Source organism: Tachysurus fulvidraco, chromosome 12 (genome assembly GCF_022655615.1).
Source record: "Tachysurus fulvidraco isolate hzauxx_2018 chromosome 12, HZAU_PFXX_2.0, whole genome shotgun sequence".
NCBI classification, from domain to species: domain Eukaryota; kingdom Metazoa; phylum Chordata; class Actinopteri; order Siluriformes; family Bagridae; genus Tachysurus; species Tachysurus fulvidraco.
The window spans coordinates 16,523,707-16,539,225 of NC_062529.1; the positions used below are offsets into that span (position 1 = coordinate 16,523,707).

General features: G+C 38.4%; 1 protein-coding gene across 2 annotated transcripts; it reads right to left on the bottom strand.

Annotated features, from left to right (window-relative positions):
* Positions 1-310: 310 nt before the first annotated feature.
* Positions 311-15,519, bottom strand: tgfb3 (transforming growth factor, beta 3). Of its 2 annotated transcripts, XM_047821240.1 has the most exons (8): positions 15,098-15,519; positions 14,613-14,914; positions 8,062-8,225; positions 5,502-5,631; positions 4,677-4,784; positions 3,680-3,848; positions 2,814-2,967; positions 311-1,337 (listed from the first exon to the last, which is right to left on the bottom strand). In XM_047821240.1, the coding sequence occupies exons 1-8, from the start codon at positions 15,178-15,180 to the stop codon at positions 1,179-1,181; spliced, it is 1,269 nt and encodes a 422-aa protein (XP_047677196.1). In that variant the 5' UTR covers positions 15,181-15,519; the 3' UTR covers positions 311-1,178. The 2 variants fall into 2 exon arrangements, with proteins under 2 accessions (XP_047677196.1, XP_027028659.1); XM_027172858.2 differs by having other exon boundaries at positions 14,613-15,514.

The following is a 15,519-nucleotide window of genomic DNA, read 5'->3' on the forward strand; positions in this document are numbered from 1 at the left end:
TGTAAAAACCATCAGCTCTGCTCACATATTAATACTTCAAGATATAAGTACATTAATAAGGCAAGACCTGTGTTTCTGTAGATGCAAAACGGTACATTAGAGGTACTAGCAATTCTTTAAAGTGTAAAAAAGGATTGTGAGGGAGGAAAGTTTCTATATACGATTCTGTATTTAGGGTTATATAATAATAATAATAATAATAATAATAATCATCAATATCATCAACATCATAATACAACATTCAGTGCATTATATTTATTTGACACTATTATGTGCATTACTTTTGCAGAAATGATTCAAATTCAATTTATTTGTCCAAGACTAAATTTAATTAAAAAAAGGATTGTTTTAATAGCAATAAAAAAAACATGTACAGTTTGTGATCTGGTTTCATGTAGTGTCATACAATATTTTACACTGTCTGCTTCATGTAGGCATATTGAACAAACCTAAAATGTCTGGTAGGTAACAGAGGTAAGCATCCAAAACAAAACATTTTCTCACACACATTTTTCTTTCCAGCATGTAACATTACTAATATTATTCATGACACGTCTTGTATTTGTTAGCCTGTCTTGTAGACAAACAGTGTGGGAAACTGTGTAGACCACAGTACAATGTTCAGCAAGGATGAATTCTGTGCATTAAGGCTTTACACTATAAACAAATACCTGACGGTCGCCTGAGTGTCAGCCAGGCAACGCTCTTGTTAACTCTTAAGTCTGTTTTGGTGAATCCAGTAAGGATTATCAGTTTTCCTTTGTGTCCTGATCACAGCTGCTAAGACATTCTGGATAAAGCAGGTCCTGTATTAGTTTGCTGTCAGTTTAATATAATTCAACCAGTTCAAAAATGCCCAAGACATTTGTACGTTGGCACAGACAGTTCAAAATGTAAAAGCAACAGGTATAGGTGGAAAAAAGGGTAAGGAAAAAATCAGCCCAAAAGGTCTACGTGGAGGTCTGAGGGTTGACAGAGTGGCATTTGATGTCAAAGCCACCTTGGAACAAAACTCATAATAGGAAGTGTAGTGCTTCAAAGTGTCATGCTCCAGGGCCTGAAAGTGGAGTAGAATGAAGCATGGAGGTATTTTTAAGTCCAGTTCTGGCTCCTCTAACCCTCCCTCTTCTTGCCAAGGTGGTAAGGCCTCTGAAGGGCTGCCACTGGTGCTAAAGCTCTCAACTGCACTTGCAGGATTTGACAATCATGTTGGAAAGTTGCTCCACTTTTGGTGTTCGTCCAACATAGTAGAGGATGGTTAGAGGTTCGAGGTCCTGTGGCACACAGCATGGTGAAGCTGAGGCTTCTGGGTTCAGAGTGTTGTACAGGCTCAGCAACTACAAGGGAAGGTCAAGTTTAATAGTTCTATTCAGGAAAAAAAATTAACGTCTTAACGAAAAATTGTTTTTAAAAAACAGATACTAAAGTTATTATATTTAGGTTTTATTTCACATTAAGTTAAACAAAACTCAAAAAATGAGATGTTTGGAAATTCGTAACTGATCTAAACCAGTTTCCCAAAAAATGTTGTAAAGTTAAGAACAACTTAAGTAATAGACAGTTTTTAAATCAATGGTCCCTCAAACAATTTGACACGATCTTCATACTACTAAGCTTTTGAGAAACTTGAGAAACTCAGATCTGGCAACCCTGCTAGTCAAGAAATATGATCAGAAGAGGTCAGTGGAGACAAAGTGAAGACACATGAACATGCCCAGTGTAAACAGCTATCCATCTCAGCTGTCCACTTGTGATCAGATCACCCGAGATATTAATGCCAGGTCTGAATTTTCACTCCCACCTGTGCACACACACCCATGCCATTAATGGGATTTGTGTGTTACCTCCCATAATTTTTGTTTATAATTATAACACAATGCTGTTGAATTCTTGATTCTGATTGGTGAATTTTCTATAAAGTCATCTTTATATTAATGCACTCATTCGAATGGGTTACTATAGTAACAGCTCATTCACCGAGACTTATAAATGGTTTAATAAAACCTGATTTTTGATGTTGTGAAAGGAAACTTTATTTCACATTTATGGAAGGAGTCTCTGGTGTCATCACTTTGTAACAGTTCTGGGTTTTTATAGGTTTTTCTCAAATGGAAAGACCTCTGGACGTAGAATGTAAGCATTTTGTGGCTGCATTTTTTTGTGAGCGAGGGAAGACTGCTTATAGCTGCTATAACGTACTGTAAGTCCTAACAGGAGCTAACTTGTTTTGCAGACTATAAACAAATAAAAAGCACGATGTGTCATTCTTTACTTAATACATGTTGTAATGGCTGCCAATTTGCTGTGGTATGAAAAGAATAATACATGATAGGGTGTACTGTTATTGGAAATATTCAACAATAAGGGTGGTGTAAGATCATTGGTAAAATTCCTAACATAATAGAGATAAAAATATGACATTGATTATTTTAAAACAGATGTTAAACTTGCATTAATGCACATTTAAAACCGGTGGCTAAAATGTCTCCAAGGCCAGTTTTACTGAATGAAATTATAAGAAAATCTACAACTCTAATCTTGCTCCTTATGTAGCCTCACTCAACATTTATAACCTTGAGTCATGCTCATTTTAAAGAGTCTGCATAATGCTTAGCATTTTCCTCTGAAGACCTTCCTGAATATTAATCACAACATTTTTGAGACAGATTATACTACTAAGATTATATCTAACTTCTAAGATTCAACTTCTAAGGTTATAATTATTATACTATTAAGATACATAATGAAAATAATTAATATGCACTGCACAATTCGACGTTTATTTATTTATTTTAAAAAGTGTCCTTTCTTACCGAGCTGTGTGTGGTGTCAGCACTGCGCAAGTATGGACATGGGCCTGAGCAGAAGTTAGCGTGGTACCCTTTAGGCTCATGGATCCATCTCCAGCCCAAGTCCTGTCGGAAATCGATGTAAAGACGGCGAACACAGCAGTTCTCCTCATAATTACTGCAATAAAGAAAGGAAGATGAAAACAAACATGAGATGATCATCTGCTCCAGTGCCTTGCGATTCATTTCCTTGTGCACTATATGCTTTTCTATTCTGCTGCTCTGCTTTCTTGGCACAGCTGTGGCATTCATTCAATGACATTTCCATAGCCTCAATGAAGTAATACAGCCAATTCTTACTTGACGTTTTTAAGCCTTCTATTTTCATTCTGTATTGCCTTATAAACAGCTCAAGCTGTGCCTTTCGGAGGCTTGGAAATTCCACTGTGGGGTGTGTCATTTTATTCCATTTCTGGACCGGGCCCAGGTGTCTAATACTGTCGGTAAGGTAAACCCAGGCATCATGGCTCTGAGGAGTCGGTGTGCTACACACACAAGCCTTCTCTAATATGAATTTAGAGACAGATCCCAACTTGATAAGTCTATCATGCTCAAAGTTGTCAAGTGCTAATTAAATCCTTTAGTCATTCAGTGTATTGAGGGAAACATGGTGTACTGATTCTAATTGGCAGAGAGGACAGGTAAACTCTTTTTTTGTGTTTGTATGTTGTGTAATGCTGATTTCTAGATGTTTCTCAAAATAGTAGACATCCTATTGAGTTTAAAGCAAATAACATCAGCCCCCCTACATCATCTACACCTGTACAATGAATAAAGCTGATGCACATTCAACAATACAATAATGAGAATCAATAGCATGAGAATCTTACGAGAAGCAGTAGTTGGTATCCAGTGCCCGCTTGCGACGTCTGGATGTAGGAGGCACGTCCAGGCGATGGGGAGGCAGCATCATCAGGATAAGGTGTGGCATGGGGTGCTCCTTCTGCCTACCGGGTCGGCCATGATCCGAGCGGCTCTCGATGTGATCTCCGTCCATACCTATGGGTGAAACAGAGCTCACTGTATGTTGAAGGACAAATGAAAGCTGAACCTGTGCCAGCATCTTCCAGCCCCTACTGACTGTCGTTCCACAGCATCTTATTCCTGTATTCTTATTCTTTCCTACACTCACTTGTCTGCTCATCCAATCTGTCTCTGATAGAAAAAGCAGCTTGGGTCCCAGGAGGGACGTTGCCAGTGGATACGGACGCCCCTCTTTAATTTGGGGCCAAAAGTCTGAGCGTCCGTGGCAGCAACGCATTCCTTGCAGTAGAGACTGCTGATGGAGTTAGGGAGCCTTTCCAATCCCCTAGACCCTGGGGCCCCCATTTCTAAGTGAGATTCCAGACCTGAGCTCGTTCCCATGATCAAGCTTGCGATCTCTGTCTTGCTCTAAGCATTATCTTCAACTACAAATCAGACCCATATGTTTTGGATGAAAGTTCAGAAGAGAATGATATTATTCCAGATAAAAAGGCAAAAGAAATATACAAATGAGGTGACAATAAAATGATTGAAGAGCTACAAAGATAATGAAAATCCAAGCCAGTATTCTACATTTTCTATATAGCTTTAGAACACATAACAAGCAATTTTACTAGCAATCAAAGCATCTTCTCTAGAATTCAGCTGATTTGCATATTAATGATGAAATATGTCCTGTTGAAAGCATCAATTTTATTTTAATATTTTAATATTTTAAGCAATAATACTTTTCCTTTTACTATTATTTGGGACAGTTTGATTTTGTTTGGGACAGATTGTTCTTATCCCAAATTACCAATCAATCTAGAGGAAAAAGAAAACCCTGTGGCTTTTTATCCTTACCTTTAAATTTGACCTCCAGGACTTCGTTTTTGTTCTCAATGATGTCACCGTTAGGATTAAAGGTGTGACAGGGGCAGTGCACACTGACCTCCAGGCCAAGATTAGTCTCTACACAGCACAGACAGAGGGGGACATTCAGAGCAACCAAAGTTAGAGTTTTCCTTTCCTCTGATTTATTATCTTTATATCATCTGTGCTGAGGACTATAGACAAACAGTAATAAATCATAAAATATAAGAACTTGCTGCATGCAATTTATGCTAGCTGCTGACCAAATGGTTTGTAATCCTTTGCCTTGTCAAATGTATTTTCATATTAATACAGATTGTTATTTTTACTTCCTGAAATTATAGTTTATACCTTTTCATTTTGGCAGTTCAATCCAACCCTTCTTTTTTACTCTTATATTTGGACAACTGCTACTTGCTAGCCAACACCTTTATTTTTTTAAATGATTCTCTTTATTATGAGTTTCCATATAATTTTTTTAATCTATTGGCTCATCATTTCACTATTACTCCTCAGCAAGCACTATGAATTATTCAGTAATTACAGTGAAATTAATGGAAAATGATATAGTCGCGAGAGTAAAGAAGGTCGGCCAGTGATTTTTTTGGTGTATAAGGGGTTATTTTGGAGCCATTTTCATTTTAATTGTCCTCTAAAGAGAACATATTTATGTGTTCTAACTCAATCATATGAGGTGTAACTCCATGCTCACCCACCGATTACTTTAGATATTTTAAGTTTTTAATAGACGTCTTGATGAATGTCTTACGTTTTTAATAACCAGATGTAAATGTTGAAACTTTTCTTTTAACTCACCTCTATGTGTGAGCCACTCTCTAACAGTCTCTGTAACATCGAAAGAAACCCACTCAGCAGTTCCTTTGGTCAGGACATTCTTTCCCCCGATATACCGCTGCTTTGCGATATGCTCATCATGCTTAATGATCTGAAGAAACACAAAACGGCAAACATCCTGAGTTTGCATAGGGAGTACTTTTGAGGATTTCATGTGGTATGAAGGTCAAAGAGGACATGGCTAATACTTATTTTAAATCAAATTGTTTCTGAGACAGTGTTTATGGTGTTTTAGTAGCAAAATAAAACATCTGATTGACAGCATGACTAGCTGGGTCATATGGTAAAATATACTAAGCAGCGCACTCATATTCACACAAGCTCCAGACATTGGCCTGGCCAGCACTGTCTGAGCCAGACACTTAATGATGCCCGAGGCCAAAGCATTCTCCCCTCTCACTTATGGAAAATGTGACTCCCAGTGCAAGAGATATCCCCATATTGCATGTTAATACTTTCATACAGTCTTTTTTTACTAGTTGGAAATGAAAACATCTTTAACATTTACACAACAATGGGTTGCACTCGTGATAATGTTATTCCAAACACAAAAATGACCAGATCATCCTGCTCAGGAAATCTTGGATTAGCCACAAAGCTTCTGTTCCAAAACCTACACCACAACATCTGACTCATCACTCTCCTTGATAAGATCACTCCCACATACTGTATAACATCAGGCATACAAAAGGAAGTTTCTGGACCCCTTTAGGACCTAATCTAACCTCCTGTGAGACTCAAGCTAAGGCTATGGGTCGTCTGAGACCACTCATACATCCCACGCTAAAGCTCGAGATTGACCAAACAATCACTGTGGAAGCGCACGTACACTTCTCCATCCCCTCCCCTCTCCTTCCAGTGGCTGACACTGCCTCTATCTCCCACACAGCTCCTGGAAACCATCTGTAGTCCTGTCAGGCTGGGCCTAAAGTGTAGCCCTGCAGGGCCGGAGACACACGTCTCACTGGCAGGAAACGCTGGAACCTGATCACGGCTCCCAGCCTCTCATGGGAGATTAATGAGGAAACCAACCAAAAATCCCCTCTCACCTCATTTATATATAGTGGTAATATATACATGTGCACACATAGGAAAGGTGTTTGTATATATAATATGCCACTATGCACAATGTATCTCCTAAAACTCCCATCCGTGCTGATGTATTACATTACAGTGCTCTGGCTATGACAGTGGCAGAAAGTGAGCTTTAGTCAGACTTTCTTAGAATACTTCCTTTGTTCAGATGAATTGTGCAAATACACCCCTGTATAATCCATTCAGTGCCTGGAATAAAGATCAGCAATTTGAAAAAAAAAATGAAGAAGCAAAAGTTGGAGCACTTAATACAAATTCAGTATTCTTTTTTTGGTCCCATGTCCAGAGCCATAATCAGTTATAAACATGACTAAGGCTAAGCAACTGCAAGCCTGGCGGTTATTGCATGAAATCTAAAGAAAAAGTATTTATTTAAGAAACTATATCTTTTTTTCTTTTTTTTTACATTACAGTTAAAATCTTTGCTTAGTTAGGAATTAGGTGTTTTATGTCCTCTAAAGCAGAGGACTGTCTTGCATATGGCAACCAGACAACACAGGCTTTGTAACTGAAAAAAAAAGGGAGTTGTGTGTGAGATATATACACAGTATGTGTGTGGAATAAAACATGATGCATGAAGCACGTGCTAAAGCGTTTTCTTCCTCTTAACCGCAGCAGTTTGCCAATTGCCTAGTATTTACTAAAGAACAACATATTTTTGTGCATTTATAGCAATGTTTAGTGTTGTAGAACAACTGTTATTATAACAGCTGTGCTCTCACCAGCCCCCTTTTTCCTCTTAAAGTCATTAAGACAAAAATATGGACTTTTTCATATTACTGAGAAACCACAAAGACTTTCCTGTGTTGGAAAACTCTACCGCTACAGCTTTACCTCTGACCGTTACAAAGCACTGAGACTATAGGCTCCTTAGATATATGTTAAATAATCCTCAGCTCTTAGAACCTCAAACACTAATTAATAAGAACCTTTATTTGATTTGTCAGGTCTTTATTTTAATAGAAAACACCTCCTGACCAGTCAGAATACCTTGAACAGCTAAAGCACTGTGGAATAAAAACACACATATCTTCTACTGCCTAAAATATAAAAAAGGTCACACCAATAAATGTTAGATATAAATTTTGTGTTTGTCTTCAAAATGTCTGTCAGTTTAACGGCCTGGTCAAGTATTATATCTTTTCTCGATATTTGTTCTCCATATTTGTTCTCTAAAATGTAAGAATTATGAATTCTTAGAATCTGGGAATTATGAGAAATCATTCATAAATCAGAATCATGTTTTTCTTCTGAGCCATACTTGGCTATAGATGTTGCTTAAGGATTCTCTTCTTCCACTACAGTGTCTTTTAATGTTTGGAATGAAACTATTTGTAATTATATGTTTATTACTGCAATGTATTATGCATCTTTAAGTGATTAAAGATGTAAATATGTACATTTAATTTAAGCAAAGATCATTTACCTGATAGAGCTCAATGCGCTGCTCGTTCCTGCTGGCGCTGGAGTTGGGAACTCTCAGGGCACGAAACTCCGCTCGGAACAGGTTGGAGGAATTTTTCTCCATAGATGAGACATTGAAGCGGAATACTTTAGATGTTATACCTTTGGGACAGTAGAACAGGTCATCTGCAAGGCAAGAAAGGAGAGGTAAATCTCTTCCTGTGTATTTCATTGAACATTACAGTCTAAATTTATGGATTCTCAGATCTCGGTCTCTCAGATGCCCAGATGTAGATTTGAGGTGACTTGTTTGTGCTGAGTGAATTGTTTTACCATAATGTATGTAATGTTTCATGCACTCTTTTTGTTATAGTGTTTGATTGTTATTGCTAATATTGAGCTTTAATGAATAATTTTTACATACAGTACCAGACAAGTCTGCCGTCAGCAACTTCTTTTACATAGTGTTACTGAAGAAGATCATTTTAACTGGATTCCCCAAGCAATTGGTCACAAATGACTAGACTTAGCTTAAAGGGGAGATTCAACAGGAACTACCTACAACCTGACTAATAGTAGTTTTAAGTAATTGACATTTAAATTTACATTTACGGCATTTGGCAGACGCCTTTATCTAGAGCGACGTACAAAAGTGCTTTGAAGTCTCTATCGATGAATACAATAGCACTGGTTCACTAATGTTAATGTATTCATAGCTAGCTTGTAAAATGTATTTGACCTGGAACATTTGACATTTATTAAGTGCAATGCAGCAAAGACAACTGTATTAACTAATGACTGACTATGAAATTGCAATGTTATGTTTAGAATTACATTAGCTTGCTAAAAATAGTAGAACAGACACAATCGAAATGAACTGCTGAACCGTTTTCTTTTCTTGTGATGACTCAAGCATTTAATTCTGTGGCTTGTTGCTCAGGGAATTGGGGGTTCAAGCCCCTGCACTGCCAAGCTGATACTGTTGGGTCTTTGAGCAAGGCCTTATCCCTCACTGCTCATGGGGCACTGTATCATGGCTGACCTCCAAGGTTGGGATATGTAAAGAAAGAATTTCACTATGCTGTAATGTACAGTATATGTGACAAATTATGGCTTTTATTCTATATGCTGTATTAGACACTTTATTTTTACAGTACCCCCTTATCCAGAGTAACTTATATTTTATCTCACTTTTATATAATATGACAGTTCAGGGTTATGTGCCTTGGTAATTTGGGGATTTGAACTCATAACTTCTGAACTATCACTTGCCTTGAAGTTGAGGTTTGTCTACAAAAAAAAAAAAAAAAAAAAAAACCACTGGTTACATTCAGTTTCCACCCTGTTTTCATAATCTGACTAAAGGTTTTAAAGTACACACGTATGTCAAAAGACCTGGCTTGATTGTAAAATATTTCACTTCTTAACCAAAAATGCAAAAGTTGTAAAAGTTAAAACAAATAATAAGGAGGAGCAAGTTAACAGTTAACACTACCATGAGGCTACATTATAATTGTGAATATGGAAAAAGAGGTGAAATGTCTAATTAATCATTTCAAAGGATTATGTAAGGAAATTGTCTATGTGGGGTAATTGGGACATAGTGTGAAATATCCTAAGCAATGATTTTTGTTAATATTTGGTTTAACGGGTTTATGTGATGGGTTGGGTGTCATGAGCAGTGTGTCCACCCAATTTTGGAATGAAACCAACGCCACCACTCAGATGTGAATGAAAATGATTACATGCTTTGGGAGATTTCAGAGCCAAAGCCATGTCCCATCTGTTTGTGCTTTACAGAGGAAGAGTTAGCAACAAGTTGAAGTCATGAAATGAAAACCAAATGTCCTTCATACGGGTGGTGAACTAAGCTGAACAGGCCCGTGATACCAGCATGGGTCCGCTCTACTACAGAACAGGTGTCTCTATACTGTCCACTCCCCAGGGCTCAATGTTTTAGTTCAAGAGCGCTTTGGTTAACAGCTTTGTGTGAAAACAGTGATTTCTGTCTGTTCTAAAAGTAGACCTAAATATACAAGCAGACCACACAACCAGCATTCATGATCCTCAGATTAGACTCAGTTTCAACTACTTTAAATGCCCTCTAAGAGCTGAGCATGTTGCTGACAGACCACACTCCATTAGCAATGCATCAAATCCCTAGCTGGTTGGATGCCACGATAAATGTGGTAAGCTATATTTATGTAATAAACAGATTATGCCAAATGGACTGCTGTGCAGTTTAGATGTAATGATAATCATAATAGTAATCTCTTCATTTTATATAATAAAATATAAAAAAAACCCTATCTATCTATCTATCTATCTATCTATCTATCTATCTATCTATCTATCTATCTATCTATCTATCTATCTATCTATCTATCTATCTCTCTCTCTCTCTCTCTCTCTCTCTCTCTCTCTCTCTCTCTCTATATATATATATATATATATATATATATATATATATATATATATATATATATATATATATATATACACACACACACTAGAAGAATATAGCCTTGAAATGTTTTCAGAAAAACATTTCTTTTGATTTGTTTTCTCTAGCTCGTTTTGTTTATATTGTAATTGGCCTCATGCTAGCACCGCTAAAAAACAGGCACATGGCTACTATTTTATAAGCTAAATGGAAACACTTACTTACAGCCAAGTAAACAATTATTTATGCACCTTTGTGTGCACCGTGGCTTCAGAATTGTATGCCAAAATGAAAGCTTTGCTTATATCAATAACCAACTACACTTGATCTTTAATACCTGTTTACAGATTTGGCAGCTGGACTAATAACGTTTTTTTCCAAGTTTCACATACAAGCAGCATTTTCAAGTATGGTCAATTATGCATTATAACTTTCCACAAAGCAAAAGAACTTGTTCTGTAGTTCACAGTGTTTTGCTTTTTTTTTTTTTTTTTTTGCTATGCTGTCCTTTCTGTGGTCCTTTAGCTGAAGGTGGAAAGCCCCACTTTGAGAGAAGATTTGAAATTCTAATCAAGACTTTAGTTTCCTTTTGGATGACCTCATTTTTCCCATTGCAATGGTTTAAGGTGGATTTCACATTATGGCCTATTTTTGCCAAGGTTTTAGTCTGTATATCATTTGTTCCATGGCTGTGAGTGTGGGGGATTGTTGGCATAATTGTGTGAACAAAATTCTAATTTACAACTGCTGATATCAGATTTGAAATGAAGGCCAGTACCATGGTGCTTACAATATTTGAAATCAGGCCTGAATATTTTTAGTGTGAATAAAAATATTCCAAAATGGTTTAAAAATATATCCCATAAGCATGAACAAAAAGGAATTGGTTACGTCATAATTTTGTGTCTACTTTTTACATACTTGGCAATTTTTTACCCACGAGGCAGTCCATCTAGCCTGTACTGTATCAAATGTATCATATTATATTTGCTTATACAATTCATAATACTGTGATTAGGGCTTTTACCCTATGATATCAAAAGATCAAAATCATATACTCCAAAGAAAGGACAGAATCTACTACAGTCTGCCATCACTCCATAAGTATCTCAGAGCAGTTCTGTTCTAGACACCACCATCCCTACATTCCCCATCCTCTTTTCCTGTGTCTGGGATGTACATCCATGCTGGGTCTTTTTCCCGACAGGTGACATCACACAGAGACTTCTGTTAAAGCAATCTCAGGTCTGCTGGACATGTCAGAGCGTGGCGGTAAACACAAGAAACAGAACAGAGGAACATGGAGGGACACGTGCCGGGCAATGGCTGAGAAAGAATTTTGGACAAATGAAATAACAGCGAGCAAACAGAGGAGAAAGTATAAGGATGGTGATGTAGGCCTGTGTAGTGTCATATAAACTAAACCTGAGTTAAAAAAACAGATCATCACAGAGAAATTGAAATTAGGTCTGAGCTAGATTCACCGGCTTAAACTAAAACACTGAGAAAAAAGATCATATATAGATATTATCCAGTGTAATGCAAAAATACATTGTGAGTAATGTAGTCAACCCTAAAAAAATGAAAAAGAAAATGTTCAGGTCATGGTAAATACTTCAGCAGCATTTCTTTAACATTCAGCTCTTTAGTGATGCTAAGTAACCTTTTGAATGGCACTAAATGACTCCCTCGACAATTTAAAGTCTTAGAGTAACAGCAGTACTACAACACAGTGCTTTTGTGTGCACTCTGAATGAGGTGGCTTTTGAATAAATCAGGACATACACACACACACATTTGTAGGTTGACTACACTTAGATGAGATAATGTGCTAAGGCTTGCTGCAGAAGTAAGACTTTTTCCACTTGATCAGGGATGAAGAGGAGGGAAAGTGTGTGTGTGTGTGTGTGCGTGTGTGTGTGTGTGTGTGTGTGTGTGTGTGTGTGTGTGTGTGTGTGTGTGTGTGTGTGTGTGTGTAGTTAGGGGAAGGACTCTGGCCTCCAGTATTGGCCTGAAAATTTGGTCTCTGTTTTGCTTGGAAATTACATCACCTTCTTACTATTCCATATATCAGAAGCAGTGCTGTCTGCAGCTCCAGTCCACATCCTCCCCTCCCCGCCTGCTCCATCGCTGATTACCTAATGCCACATACATATTACCCATCCTCTGGAGCAGACCATCACCTTTTATCCACCTTTTAAATCAATACTTTATTAATATGGTTCTCACAAGTTTTGGTAAAACTACTCCCACCCACCCCAACCCCCAAAATGATGGGTGTATGTTGGTATGTGTGCCACTTAAGTCAAAACACACCTTACTAGGGCAAAGCCAAACAAGCAGTGATGTGAGCCAGAACACCATATGGAATGCTGTCACAAGACTGACTGAATTGTATAAGAAACCAGTGGTCCAAAGTCTAGTCTGGTTATTTGCTATGCCCAATGGCTATTACAGAAAATATTATCCAACTAGCTATAATTTTTAGTGAAACCTAACTAGACATTTTAGTGATCAAAGGAGACTCTAAAGTGCAACGTATGTAAAACTCATAAGTTTGGCTAATCGTATGTGTATTGTGATATGCATTAATGTAGCCCCATAATGACATTCTCCAACAATGGAAAAAAGTGAAGGCATTAAAAAAACAATCACAACAATTTCCAACATCTTGAAAATCACAAAGTCTTTGAGGAACATCCAGATAACCAATGGACAACCAACTGGCTTCTCTAAAATGCCAAAGTAACCGTAAACCATTTGTTTGGTAGAGCAGATTAGGGAGTGTATATGTGGTAGTGTCAGAAGCACTTTAGCTGACCTGAAATCCACATTTGGCAAAGGATTTTTTGTGAACCAGAGGACGGTCTGTTCAGTGTCTCCCTAGCATAAAACACCTGTTGATTTAAAAAAAAAAAAAGAAAAAGAAAGTGTGATGCAATGAGCCTATTCCATCACTGAAGAGGCAAGCTTCCAGGTTGTTTTTCTTTCCAAAGAAAAAGTTGTGTGTTCTCTTGAAACCTCCGTGTGTTGTATATCTGAGGATTAAGCCGTAGATTGATATCTCGTGGTACTTAAACATGTTTTATTAATCAAACGAGGACGCAGCTGACAAGAGAAGGCCTATTCTCTCCTCAGAGCATTACTTTCATCCTTTGTGTAAAACTTGAAAAGGCCTCTATAAAGCAGGAACCCTGTAAAACGACAATTATTTAGGTCTACATAAAAGACAGTTATAGCGTCGGTGTAGTCCGAGATGGGGGAAACTTTGACAGCTTGTTCCATGGATAGATAGTTAGTGAGCTCGGTTAAAATGGTTCCAGTGGAATGAACGGCTGCCCTGAATAGTGCGCTAGTGCGCCAGGCGCGCTCCCGTTATTGAGCTTAGTCTTGAGAGCGCGCACAGCTCGGTTAGATAATAATTGTCCTCTCTGTTTACTACCGCGGAACCGGACAGCTGTCTCTGTTCCACCACTCGGTGCCAAATAAGATTACCAGGCCTTCAGTCCAAATTATTGACATATTTTCTTCATTTGACATTATAGAGGAACATTTTTGAACAATACTGTACAATGCTTTCTAATTGAAATTGGAGTTCTTTTGGAGTATAATCATATTCCAACATCCTTTGTAACAACATTTTCCTGGGGCACTTTTAAGGCTACCAGCGGTAATACAATCAGTAGAACCTCTTCGATTCTTCCATGCGCCTTTTGCGTTTAGTGCGCACTGTAATCTCCCCTTATTACACAGTTGAGCACACCAACTTCCTGGCACGTTTCACAATGGACTGCATCCTTGTATGCGAGATTCCCTCACCACAAACTGAGTGGTTTTACCGCAAGCGGTGATGCAGGATATAACGATGAAATGATGAGAATCCGCACCAAATCATTTGCGCAGGCGCGCAGCTGCAAGGCTGCAAATACGGAGCATAATATATACTGAACATACTGAACATAATATATACTGAAAATACTGATGATAATATACTTCGACCGAGCAGGAACATTTTTGTGTGACGCTTGAAAACTTGTAAGAATCTACACAACCCGAGCTGTATTAGAAGTAATTACCTGTACACAAAAATGAAGGCTATAAGATGTTTGACCTGTACTTGGGGTACTCACTGTTTTCGGGCGGCCCATGAATCATGTTGAACTTGTGTATCTCCTTGGCATAATACTCGGTCTCGGTGTTGTCCTGGCCACAGCTCTGTTGTCGCTCTCTGCCCAGTTCCTCAATCAGCTCCTTGGTGCTGTTGTAAAGCGCAAGCGCCGTGGACGACACCTGAGGGGGTCCGAGAGCCTGCGGCGGACTCGTGAGGCGCAGCTTGCTCAGGATCTGACCTCGGATCGCCTCCACGCGTTTTTTCTTTATGTGGTCAATGTCCACGGTAGTGCAAGTGGACAGCGAGAAGATCGTGGTTACGCTGTTTAGGAGGAGGAAAAACAAAAGTGCTTTGCCCAGATGCATGATTTTACCTTGTCAAAAACGACCGTGCAGAGATTCCAGTTTTAGTTCGATTTAAGATAAGAGCTGGTGATTTACTTAAATACACTTCAAAGAGGAAAACAACTAAAGCAACAGTTATTAAGGTAAATTCCAGACGAACGTCGTTTGATGTTCAGATTCTCCATGAGATCCCATCCTGTGAACTTGAACTGAGTATCTAGGAACTGCGCTCCCAACACGCATCCCAGTGAACTTCCATAAGACACCTACACTTTGAGCACTGATACACTAAAGAGCTTAGAGAGTCTCGTTTGCATATTCCCTTCAGGTTGCTGTTTGTTATGGACTGTGTTCTTCTCTTCCTCTCTCTCGTCTCTACTCCTCCTTCCTCCTCTTGTCTCCGGCGTTTCGGACCCAGCGGACCATCAGCGGCTCTTACCGCCTTTATACAGAAAGACGTGTGACGTGTTGGAGAGGAGGAACAAATACATGCGCGTCCTGGTGCGTGGCTCATTTCCCACTGCTCAGTGATAAACAACTCTTATCACTTCAAACAGTTCAGTAAAATACTGGTGATAAGAA